The following is a 13,488-nucleotide window of genomic DNA, read 5'->3' on the forward strand; positions in this document are numbered from 1 at the left end:
GGCAATGGCATGAAGAAAAACATGTACTGTATGCAATGAATAACACAGCACAGGTGTGAGGCAATCAATGACTGAAAAAAGGGAACCAGGACCAAAAAATGTATAAAATTCAAGATTAAAAAAGATAATGTGGGAGAGAGTATATAACATGTAAATGAAAGGAAAACAAAGAACTTACTGCACTGGCTTCTTTTTTTAATCCCATTTTGTTGTTTGAATGCTCTTCTGCAGCATTCACCTTCAATTTTAATCCGTACATGTAAAACTGAAAATAAAATGTGTGTATAGCCTCTGTGAATCATCAAAATACACCTTAGGCAATCAGTAAGTGCAGCAAAAAAATAGAAAAGAGATTCACAATAACTACAACAATGTCATTTTATGTTAAAGGTTTATTAGCACTTTGTTGATCAAGGTCTTTGAACCATTTAAATATTCTTTCACTTAATTTGATCCTGTTTTACCTGTTTTTTTAAGCCACATTGCTTTAGTAAAAGTGTTCTGATATTTGGAGATTGTCCTGTAAACAGTAAGAAGTAAATGGTATTGGGTGAATTGAGTAATTTGGTAAAACACAGTCAAACCTTTTAGCCTGAAACAGCATCTACAAGCTCTTGAAGACCAAGGCGCCATCCGATGTGACATGACCTCAGATATCCCTGCTTCTACTGGCTGAGGGCTCGTGAAGCACTGAATTTGGCTGTTATTCAGCTTGCCACCAGTCATCATTAGTCTCTTATCAGAGACATTACCTCAAAGAAGATCTGTTGAAGAGAACAGGACCCTTTGGGCTGTTATTTTTCCAGCTCCACGCTGTAATCTTCTCTGAGCTTTAAGTAACGCACAATGGGTGCATCGGTCTATGAATGTCATCACTTGGGGGGATAATTTCAGACCTGATGAACCTCAGAAAAGGCACAAGTTGATTAAATTAAGGCACGTGGGGAAAATGTGCCAAAAAAGTGATAAAATGAGTTCATATTGTGATGCCATGCCCATTGGATATTAATATGGGATTAGTGACGTAACACGTTATATCAATGCAACATTTGTTAGATGTCAGAAACTAAGTCACTTTTTAAGTTAAACTGATCTGTGTCAATACGAGTGCATTTTCAGTTTAAAATGGCATTTTAAAACAAAAGAAATATCTTTGTCCTCAACTCTCTGTTGGAGAACAATCTTTTCCCACACTAGACCACCATAAATACAATTTATTTTACATCTTTTACAATCTACAATGGGTTCTGCAGCAGCTCAAAAACTGCCATGTCCACCATTGCACTGTGCTGACGCTGTAGGTCCTGCCATGGGAAGTCCTGTTTGGACTTACAGGAGTTCTATATTTTCTCATCAAGTACGAAATGTTGTTCTTGATACCCTGAGAGAACAAACAAACCTCTATATTCTTGCAGAACATCTCACAACCTTAACTTCAGACCAAAGGAACCTCAGGGGTAAAAATGATGTGATTTGCTCACAAACAAGACACCAAACAGTGCGTCAGCTCAGGGTATCAGCCTGGTCGGTATTCTGGTTCATACAGCCTTGCATAGCGATGCTCAGATGTACAGCTGGAGTGTTGCAAACCATTTCTATAGCTACGATATGAAAGGCGAGGTACCCTACGTACAGGCCGCCAGTTCATCACAGGGCCACTCAAATGACAAAACAACCAGACTATTGACCACTGAGAAGCACCAACAATCCTAACATATCTGCGAGTTTGAATGGCCAAACAAGACCAACTTCTAAGTAAAAATCAATAAAACCAACATCTAACATTGGCACAAGCAAAAGAGGTGGGTTTTAAGAGCGCATTTAAAAATGGACAATGAAGAGGCTCGTCAAATATGTAACAGCAACTAAATCCACAATTTGAAAACCACAATGCAAATCCTGGTCCCTCCTGGGCCTCCCCTGCATCCTGGACACATCCAGGAGCAGCTGGTCAGTTCTGAGTGACCAGAAAGTGTTGAAGACCACAACATCTGCATAACATGACTAAATCTCAGTAATGTTTTCATCATTCTACAATTTTATATCAAACCTTTAGTTATTTCAACTTGCAATTAATATTTTCTACAAAGCTGAATGGACAGAATGCTGTGTACACCTAACAGACTTCCACTAACTTCATTATGAACTTGCTAGCATGAGTTTAAATAAACGTCAGGTGCATTTAGGAGATACCTCACCTAAGACATGTTAACAGAAAGATAAGAATCATATCATTAATCTTACCTCTTATTTTCTTTTCATTATTTTATTTTAAATATAAGTTTTGTGTTTTCTCTCTTTCCAGTGACTTTAAAAAATATATATTATTATTATTATTCACCCCACAGCTCAACTGCAAAATTCAATACCACAGTTCAGTGATCAAATGACAGTTGAGGGACAGGAAATTAAATACAGAGATTAAAAAAAAAGAAAAGAAAAAACAGAAAGTTACATGAAGAGAGACAGAGAGCAAGTAATGAAGATGGATTTGGTGTTTGATAAGTTTTTGTTTTACTGAGGACAAGCCAGTCCTCCAGGATATAAAGGCTTGAGAGAGGTTGATTGTTTTCCTTATTTCCTCTCCTTATTTAATCTTTATATCTTATCCCCTTGGTTTCATACCTTTGCTTATTTTATATTTACTTGTTGTCATAAGTTAATTTAAAAATAATTGGTAAAAGATAGTAGTAACACCTTATACACAATGTGCCTATCTGTATAACTGTTTATAGCAGCATAACAGTGCAACTCCGAGGGATCCCACTAACGACGCAGGAGAAAATCTGTGCAGCTATTACCACATTAATGACCAGAACAGATAAAAGACTATGGCCAGCTATATTAAACTCACAGCACTCTCAGTCTAGACTAGAGGCATGGGCGTCAGTTTGATTTCAGAAGTGCTGGGGACATTTACCATAAACCTGAGTAAGGTTTGAAAAGTGCTGGGTACGAGCTAGGCCCATTACTTCCGAATTGAGGTTTCATGATAAATAATAGGCATTGCATTAGATGATGCGTATTGACGCGATATTGTCCCCATATTAAAAGCCATCTGTGCGGTCTTATTTAGGTCGTCGGAAACATCATGGGTTGGGACAATTCGTCATGGGTAGGCCCTATTCGTATTTCAAAATCCGCATTTCAGTACAAGACACGATTTCGGTAATTGCGCATCACTCTTCAAGACATTCGCGCACATTCCAGTTCCAGTAGCACCGCGCTCCTGCCCTCGAATCAAATGTTCACGTGTGTCCATACTCTCACTGCGTGTGTCGTGTTTTCCAAACTCGGTGTGGAGGGGGAGGGGTAGCCTGATTATCATCCACTTCCAAATCACTTCTGTTCGAGACTTGCTGAAGGTGTTGCGTCACTAGGAGGGCGAGGCCTGGCTAGGGGAGGGGCGTTCTTGAGCAGCTTCTGAACCAAAATTCAGCTTCTGCACCAAAAGCGGCGTTTGCACTTTCTCTACTTAATTTTTTATTTTTTATTTTTTTTAAGTGGTGGGGACAAATCTGCTTGTCAGACAAAGTGGTAGGGACGCGTCCCCCCCGTCCTCGGCGGAAATGACGCGTCTGCATGGAGGAATTCTCGTGGAGAGCTAAGCTAAAGAGCTGTGAACTGTCACCAACTACAACAACTCAAACCTTAGATGTTTAACGGTGGTTAAATCTCAAATTTCCTCCCTGACTCTCGACACTTCTGACCGCTGTCTGCTGCACACCAAATACTCATAAAGTACTTCACACAACACTATTTTAGACAATATCCCTGAAATTGGTTGCCACATTTAGACATGCCTTTTCTGTTTTCAGTTCTTTCCAGACTTTCAACGAGGATAAGCAAACTAGTTGCAATCAGTGGCCTTATGCATCTTCAGTGAACTTGTTGTAGAACTTTAGTTATGAAGACCAAAACAAGACTTTAAAAGTGCTCCAAGCAAATATGTTTTTATTTCCTAACTTAAATTATTAAACTCGGTCGCCTCAGCTTAGCTTAGGGGTTACTCCTTCACTTCATTTAAATTTAAGAGTTTTTGGAACAATATATCTCAACTTATGGGAACATTGCTTCCCCTGAGCCAGCTGTAGGTCACAATTTATTTCATGACTATTATATATTTATTTTTACTATATTTAAAAGCAATTTTCCTTACAAGCTAACGTGAGCTGTGCTACACAGGTTCTGCTTGTTTAAATCAAAGACGTTTATCTGACGTTTCAGGTGGAGGGTGAATAACTTGAGGATTACAGTAAACAGTGTGAGCACTTATATAGCACACACGTGCAGACACAGGCACATCAACACATTTTGACTTATCTGCTGCTACCAAATAACCTTTATGGGTCTTCCACCAGTTGGTTAACACATGCTAACAGCTGGTTGGTATGGTACAATCACATGATGTAATCGGTAATTTGCCAAACATGGCCTCTTTGTCAAAAATGGACAACTGGAGGTATCGGAGTGACCCTGGAAATGATTACAGACGTCTGCAGTTTAGGGACGACCGGCGGGCTGAATGAGAGGTGACGAAAAAAGGGAAGTGAGAAGGGACCGGTGGAGGAAGTTGAGAGGCAGATGGATGGATGACTTCCCTGCAGGTTGGATTGTGCTGGGACGGAGTAAAAGTTATAAAAATAACTTCTCCTCAACCACAGAATATCTGTCTTGTTGCTTTACTACTAAATCCATGATGTTTCCTCTTTTTAAGTATTTCTCCTTCTAATTTTGTATGATAAATTCCCCCTGCTAATGTCCTTCTACTCACAAAAATAATGTACCTCTCCAGTGCTGCAGGCATTAATTATGCATGTTCAAAGAAATGGGTGGGAAATTAAAAAAAGAAAAACGTGTGATCGTGCATCTTATTACAGCAAACTGGTTCTCAAGTTCTCTACTGACTGTACATGTTACTTATATATAATATAATATAATATAATATATTACTTATATATAATATAGTGCAAATTATATGGCGCGGAATAAGAGGCAAAATTACAGCGCAATAAATTTCAATCTGATGTGCAGGAGGGAAGTCAATATCAGGTTATGGCAGAGTTTATGACATGAGGTTCCCAGTTTTGGTGGACTTATCTTGTCAGTTCTGCGTAAAAGCATATATTATTTTTTACCCCTCTCTCACAAGTGTTTGTTGGAAGCGTTTAAATGTGAAATACTGAATTGTGTGGTCATTTGAATCAAGTTGGAAGTGTTTGAAGCGTTGGTTGCGTTGCTGGTATCAGATGTTGAGAACAGTTCAACTTTTCAGTTGTCGACATGTGTGTCAGTCCATTAAATTATGGCTGAACACCCCAGTGCTTAACAATGGAATTGTACATGGGAGCGGACCACATTAGTAACATGGAAGAAAAGCGGATTATTTCACTGTGCAAACAATTTTGTGATCATATAGTGACTAATCCCAGAGTGTGTGTGTGTGTGTGTGTGTGATGTGATGGCAGTATCATAGCCCCACCAGTAGGGCGCAGTAGAGGGCACCAGACCAGGGACTATGTTGGGGTTCAGATCAATGTAGATGTGTTGGATGAGTGTAAAAAGCAGTGGGAGTTATTACGAATATAAAAGTGTTTTGCTTTTTCAATGGTACATAATGTTAGGGTGTCTGAGTAACTGTGAGAGAAGAGAAAGGCAGTAATGCAGGGTGTGAAAGAGAGTGAGAAGGGCAGGGCCGAGGCGTAGCTAAATGCCATCCAGTCACCGGGGAATCAGCTCTGCTTGTTCGGAGAGCTCAGGGCCCGACTACTACAGGGAAATCTGCTCATTTACAAGTCTGGAAAAGATCCAGTACAACTTTATATAGCAACATTTTGGGGGGGCTAACTTTAAAATACCTTATAAGCTTTATTGTAGCCTATGTCTAAGATGAATCTAATTAGGAGAATTGCCTATGTTTTAATGATATTGCACTAAACAAAACTGACAGGATGACATTTTAGCAATCATTAACATAAGCCTAACACAAACACCTACTCTGGGATGTGTTTAGAAATATGGGGGTGTTGTACTGATTTCCACTGCATATTAGATGCAGTTATGTAACCAAATAATCACGGGGAGAGGTCCAGATTCCTGAAGATAAGCTCACAAGTCACTTAGCAACCACACAGCAGGACAGGGGGAGCAGGTGACTGCCAATGACTCCTGGCCAAACTCTCTTAATCAACAGTGAAAGCACTCCAACGCAAAGGCTATTTTTGTCTCCGTCAGTGGCTATGATTGATTAATTAGCAGCACAAAATCACATTGTGCGTCAAGCAAAACCCTGTTCATACGTGAAATACTGCTCAATGCTGCTCAATGCTGCTCAATGCTGCTCAATACTGCCAACCAGACACTCTAACAGTTAATTTTTCCATTGCATTGCTCTGTGTGACAAGGTTCTGAGAAAATAACACAAATTTAGAAATATTTGCTAGATGTGAGAAACCCCAAGACCCACAGAGCAGCCCATGGAAATGTCATTGGCTGCTATTATAACTCCAGGAAATGGCACACACATCCTTTAAGAGCTATGGTTGCATTGGCAATTGCAGTGCACTCGAACGGGAGGTTTCTCTTCACAAACGTAGTGGCGATTTGAGCCTCTGTGTCTGTTTTCACATTGCTTTGTGGGTCTAAGTATTACTTAGTGTATTTCTTGTTTTAACCCTGTTAAAATTTAAATTAAAACAACAAGACTAAATTCGACCAAAGGTCACATAAATTCTTTTAATGGATAAATGGAGAGGAGCTGCACTGAGTGCATGCCAGCTTCAGCAGCTGACAGCTGTGCAGCCAGTGGGGAGCTTTTCAGACTAAAGGCCAACAGAGCTGGTATCAGCCCAAAGCTGGACTAAACGCTCGTGTCAAAAACAGTGTCATGGGAAGACATTGTGTCCAACTGTCCAGTTCTGTTAACGTATACAGTGTCAGCCACTGCTGGCATTGCTGAAGCATTCACAAAATAAAGTGACATAAGTAAAGCACACATACATTTTCATTTGAAAAACTCAGTTGCTCTCAGTAAGGAGGCACCAATTTAGAGATGACATTATCCTTGTTGTGGGTGAACTACATTTTGCTTAAGCTTTAAGACACTTTTAACTTTTCAGTAAAGAGTGAAGTATCATCTTAGTTATCATGCTGAGGCTTTATGTGATGAGTCACTGACTACGTTTACATGCAGTCAAAATTCAAGTTATTGCTAATATTCCGGTTACTGAAACATTCGGAATATTCCGTTTACATGCGTCAGCAAACAGGGTTATCCCTGTATACATGGTAATTAATCATTCGGGATATCTGGATCAAACCAGCGACGCGCGGAGAACGTCATGACGCAATTAGCGTCATTTCCGCTTCTTCTTCCTGTATCCAAATTCAAAACAAATGCTGCTTCGCGCAACTTTTCGCTCACCTTCTTGTAAATCTCGCTATCCCGGTACTTTCTACCATCTACAAATGCCAAAATGTTCATATCCTTCATTACATTTATGAAGTGATTAGTCTCCTCCTCACTCCAAAAGTGCGCCGTGGTCTTGCGTTTCTCCGTGTTTATAAGAACTTCCTGGACTCTAAAGACCAAGATTCCTTGTGAACAGAGCATGCGCAGAAAACAAATTCATGTTCCGTTTGATGGGGATATCCCGTTTGGCGTTTATATGACCCAATATTCGGGTTTTAAAAGGAGTAACCCAGGGGTCATATTCGGGTTTTTAAAAACCGGAATATGAGCAAATTCGGGTTATTCAAAGGGGTTATTGGTGTTTACATGGCCGTGCAAATTCGGGTTATTGCCAATATTCGGGTTTTAAAAGGGTTATTGAGTGCATGTAAACGCAGTCATTCAGAACCATCTACAGCCACTATTCAAAGTAGCAATGATTGCTGCAGAATTGCTGAAAACACCATAGATCAACAAGTTTTTAACTGCAAATTCGTCAACTGTTTCACCAGGATTCCTACCCCACTGCTCACGTTTTCAGATGCCTTTTGTTGATACCAGTCTGGTTGTCACTTTATCAGAGACAGTTTTGTCTGCGTCTGTTGGTCAGATCTAGAAGAACCAAGCTAATTCTTTGTATCGAAGACGAAAAGCACTACGACAGCTGGCGTAATGCTTGTTATGGGTACTTCAACTCATGGCTGCTAAAGTAGAACACAAATATCTACTTTTAAAATGAGGAACACTCCTTATCACTTTCTCTGTGTCTTCTGCAGTTACGGCGACCATGTTCAGCATTTCAAGGTACTCCAGGATCGCTGCGGTCAGTACTACGTCTGGGACGAAGGCTTCTCCTCCCTGAATGAGCTGGTGGAGTTCTACCATAGCAACAGCATTGCTAAGGAGAGGACGGTCTTTCTGAGAGACCCAGAGCACTTCGCCAGAGTGAGTCAACACTACTTACTGTTTCTTTTGTATAATTTGCATGATTGCCTGCCAGCTGAACCATAGTAACCAAAGTAAAAGACACAATATAGAGAGTATGTAAAGAAGCATCAATAATGTGTCTTTGCCAACACTAAGTTAAATGCGATGTTATATGGGTTTCATTTTGCAAAAAAACACTAAATGTGTCCGTAAATCTCCTCATCGAACCATTGAAAAAACATCTGCACTTTCCATCAGCTGTCCCTGCCTTGCTTTTCTTATCTTACACTGACGCATAGTTTAACTAGCAGGTGAAACTTTGAGGCAGAGTGAATTAATTAACTACTATACATCACTGCATCGTGACAAACATAACACACTTCGCACATACTAATTTTTCCACTTTGCTGTGAGTTAGAGTCTTGGAACAGGCAGGTTTGTGAATACTCATATGCTGGGTAAAACATCTGGAGCTGTGAAGCTGCAGCTTGTGAGCATAAAAATCTGTCATCTCAGTCATTGCGGTATACAGTAGGTACTGAGCTCAGCATGCCAAAGGAAAAGTGCTTTTACTAGCAAGTTTTCAATGTTTTCAGATGGTGAAAAGTCTGGACTGCAGACAGGCCAGTTCAGCACCCTGTCTGGGATTGTCTTGCTGAAAATTTCAATGCCTGCCCTGAAGAAGTCGTTGATGTCTAGATGTGAGCACACATCGCCCTAATGCTTATATGCAGCATAGCTTTCATTGTTGATTCTTCATTTCCAGATGTGCAAGCTTCTTGTTCCATATACTAATACATCATGTACATTACATCAGTTAAATTAAAGCAATCTTCTTTGGAGATATCTGTACATGAAAGCTTTTTTACTGAGCTCTGATAAGATGCCAGATATCATCTCCCTATTTTAGTCTGGGCGAAGCGGTGCCCATGTTTTCCAGCTGAAATCCCTAGCTTTTATTTGTCCTACCATTGAACAGTTTTTTGCCTCAGTCCATTTTAAATGAGCCTTGGCCCAGATCGGACCACAGCGTTTCTGGATCATGTTCACAGATGGCTTCTTCTTTGCACGATACAGCCTTAACCTGCGTTTATAAACAGGAAGTGCATGTAGAGTAACCGCATGGGTTCAGCAGTTACAGAGTCAGTCCTGCTTTCAATGTCTTGGCTCCTCTCGGCTTAAAGTTTGCGAGCATCTATGACTGATTTCTGACTATAAGATTTGAACGTAATAGATTCTGTTTTTATTTTTATTTCACTCAGTGTCCTAACTATTTTCAAGCTGTTACTTTACTGTAGAATGCTTTGATAAAATTAACTTTTAAATGATAAGATATTTAATACAGTACATATGACAAATATTGAGCAGGTGCCTCATGCACAGAGGCTACAGTCCTTCTGCAGCCTGCCCAGGTTTGAACCGCGGCCTGTGGTCTCTCTCTGCCCCTATTTCCTGTCTATCAAATTCTAATAAAGACACAAAAGTGAGAGAATCTTAAAAGAATAAATAATATAATAAATTAATAATGGTAGCAATAATATTAGGCTAGCCAACAAAGTTGTCTGTTAACTAAAAGTTGATCCCATGTCCCTTTCTGTGAAAAGGTGTCACTGTGGGAAAAGCTGTTGTTTTTATTGATATCAGTGCACAGCAACTATTCCTGGGAGTGGCAGACGAGCTGGACCCGCGGGCTTAACCGGAGCTTACGGAAGGTTTTGATCCAAAGCAATTCTGACATGAGAGTATGTTAGGATCACTGTAACACCAGCCGCTTGTTCATACTTATCCGATCATACCTCCTCCTGCTGAGCACCTGCCAAGCACCTGAGATTAGGAGAACAATCCAATCTGACTACCATGAGCGGAAACGCGCGGGAGACCTGCCAGGGTCAGACAATTTATCAAGATCATTGTTTTTTATACGTTTTTTTGCCTTTATTTTCAGAGTAATGTTTTAGTTTTTGTCCTTTTTTTTACACAACAAGCGTGAGATTTGAGGATAAGAACACAAGAAACCAACCAGTGAAAACAGCTATCTTTTATTTCAACCGTGCTTGGCTTTGAAAACTGTAATGTTGGTTAACTTAGCATTCTGCTGCAGGCTGAAATGTCTCAGAACACCTTCAGATGAATTCCCATAAATGTTACTGGAGGCACTCATAACCCTATGAGTAGGGATGAAGATGACATCAGTGTGTCCCTGTGAGTGTGTTGGGCTACTGATCTAAACATTTAGCTCAAAGCATAAATGTGCGTCCTGGGCCACTGACTAGCATGGCTGTTCTTTTATTAGTTAACGCATCTCACAATTCACTGTTTTTTATTTGTGTGTTTCTTTATTTAGATTGGCATTATACCTTCCTCAGTAAAGAGATTTCTGCCCATGATCATACAGAATGCATTGAAAAAGGAGCTCTCTGGTAGAGGGCTGCATTGGGATTGGGTCCCGCCGGGTCCTGCCGGGTCCCGCAGGACCCAACGCAAATCTCGCGGGAGTGGGCGGTTTGAACTCTCCTGCGGGCGGGAGCGGGCGGCCAAAAAAAACAATGCGGGATCGGGATGTAGTCTAGCGACAAGGTGGAAATCAATGACCTGGAAAATAAACCTCAAACGAGGTCTTTGCAAAACAAAGACGAAGCAAGGCAAGTCTGATATTTGGAGAAACTGCGTTTAGTGTCTGTGGCGCATCTTGGAAGAGAGACGCAGGGATTGGGACCGCAGTCGGTCAGCAGCATTCTCTTCCTCCACAACAATATAATGGCCAAGTGATTCATTTGTTAAATTAATTAGTTTTGTTCGTTATTTATTAGTGTTTGAGCCACTCACAGCCTACTCTCGTTGCTATAACGTGCGCGAAAGGCAAAAATGCGTACAATGATGACAATGATGGATTTGCATCTAACTTTCGGTCAGGTGCCTATGAACTGTCAATTATCCATCAAGCTCCACAATGATCATGTTAACATTAAATCAGATAGATTTGTCAAGTTCGTTTCTCTTGCGGGACGGTAGAAGACACAAAATCAATGCATCTCTATCATTGTGCGGGCATGAATTCTCAGAGTTTTGCAGGCAGGAGTGGATATAAACACTGCAGGAGCGGGCGGGAGTTTAACACACACGTTGCGGGTGCAGGCGGTAATGGTCAGAAATTCAGCGGGAGTGGGATGAAAAAAACAGTGCCGCGCAGGGCTCTACTCTCTGGTTTCTGTTACTAAAGTCTGACTAACTTTGGCTAGTCAGACTTTAGCTGCACGTGACAACAATCTGCTCCTAGCCAATAAGCGGTACAGAGAGCAGAAGATCTTCTCTATCTGTTATCCAGCATTACTTGAAGCCAGAAATATTTATGGAGCCAGTGACAATGAGACTTCAAATTGGGGTCACAGCGACTGACTTCTTTTTAAGAGGCTGCTTTCTGCTCTTTTACATAAGCGGGCAGAGTGAAAAGTCATTTTGTAGCTTGCCATCATTTTGGATGTGTTAACAAGAGACATCCGAAAATGGTGTGCAGTGAAGTGGAGAGGTTGGACAATGACTGTCGTCCTTTTGTAGGTTAAAAACCTGTCGAATTAAGATGTTACTAGCAATTCTGATAACACGTTTATTATTTTAAATTGTGGCGGTTGAACAGTCCTGCATGTCTCATTGCATAAATCTCTACCTATGTTACGATTGGTTCGGTATGTTTTGTACCATGCTATGAATCAGAGGGGTAACAGACCCATTTGATAATAATTTGCAGTAAAACATTATAATACCAATTTCAAATGTTGGAGAGAATGTAGGGGGGCATGTTTTAGGGGGATATATGTCATTCATCAAAACCTGAGGAGCACGTCTCCTTTAATGACTCTTTATGATCTGTTTATGTATTGAGTCGGTTGTCAGTAGTGCACAATATAATGGACAGTAAAATAATGTTGTCTTAATTCTGCTATCTTTGTCATAGAAGCCTGGAAAAGAAGCCAAATAGTAAATGTTTCACAGTTTGGCAGATGCATTTATCCAGACTGACTTAAAAAAAGAGGAACATAATCCCCTGCATGACCCCTGCAGTATCGCACAATAAACCACCTGAAATATATTTTGAATATATGAATTAACATGATATATCCTGAATAAACTGTGATTTAAAATGGTCAACAAACAAATAGAAAGTTATTGTTCATTTGTTCTTTTTTTTTAAAGAAGCCCTGCAGAAAACATAAAATTTTGATAACATTTCAATTGTTTTTTGATTTTTCTGAATCTTACATTTGTTTCAAATTTAAAGGATCTAGAAGGTTTATAAGCAACCTCATTAAGGCTTCATCATCCCAAAGCAAGTAAAAAACATAGCAGACCTACATCTATCCAGGTGCCACCATCTGTTTTAAAATCAGCTCTGCAGATGGGCTCTGTTTATGACCACTGCTCCTTTTTTCAGTTTATCCTTAAAACTGTGCGGTGAAAGCAGTAAAGAAAATCCGACGCTGTGGCATCTGGGGTGGTAGCGTTCAGATAGCTGGTCTCTGCTGCTCTGTCGTGTTTTGAGGATGATCAGATAAGGGAATGTTGCTAGAGGCCATCATCTCAGTGGTGCTATCACAGACCTAACTGAGAGAGGAAATTACTAATGTTCACAAAAGTACTTCAGGGCAGCTGACACATTTTATCTCCCTCACTTTCTTCCGTGTTTAATTTGTGTTCTGCTAAAGCCAAAAATAGCATCAGTACTACCACATGTGAATTTAATATGTTAAACACAGAAGTTGGTTTAGATCGTACGTTCATTTCAACATGACCCACATTTATGGATTTTTGTGATAAGTGAGATTTACTTCAGTAAATCTGATCGCTCAGACGATGAAACTCCTCATCTTGCAGAACGGTGATAAGCAACCAAAGCATCAAGGATAGATGGACTGTCCATCAACTTCTTTAAAGCCTAGATTTCATGGTTCAGATAAATCACTTCTGATCGTAGTTTTGTTATTTGAAGATGGTTCCATACTTCGCCCGGTGGAGCTGGAATCTTTCAGATGTGCTTGATGGGTTTAGATCCTAAAAATAGACTCCTGTTTCACACAGCAGATTGGTACAAATATAGCCGTTTTTAAGAAGCATTC

The 13,488-nt window shown here is 40.2% G+C and overlaps 1 protein-coding gene across 2 annotated transcripts in view; it reads left to right on the forward strand.

Annotated features, from left to right (window-relative positions):
- grapa (GRB2 related adaptor protein a) overlaps window positions 1-13,488 on the forward strand; it is a 35,481-nt gene that overhangs the window by 14,677 nt on the left and 7,316 nt on the right. For both annotated transcript variants that reach the window (XM_061711314.1, XM_061711315.1), the window contains one exon: window positions 8,227-8,395. In XM_061711314.1, coding sequence (XP_061567298.1) covers window positions 8,227-8,395 — 169 coding nt within the window. The remainder of the gene's footprint in view (window positions 1-8,226; window positions 8,396-13,488) is intronic.

This window comes from Cololabis saira, chromosome 21, assembly GCF_033807715.1.
Source record: "Cololabis saira isolate AMF1-May2022 chromosome 21, fColSai1.1, whole genome shotgun sequence".
Taxonomy (NCBI): Eukaryota; Metazoa; Chordata; class Actinopteri; order Beloniformes; family Belonidae; genus Cololabis; species Cololabis saira.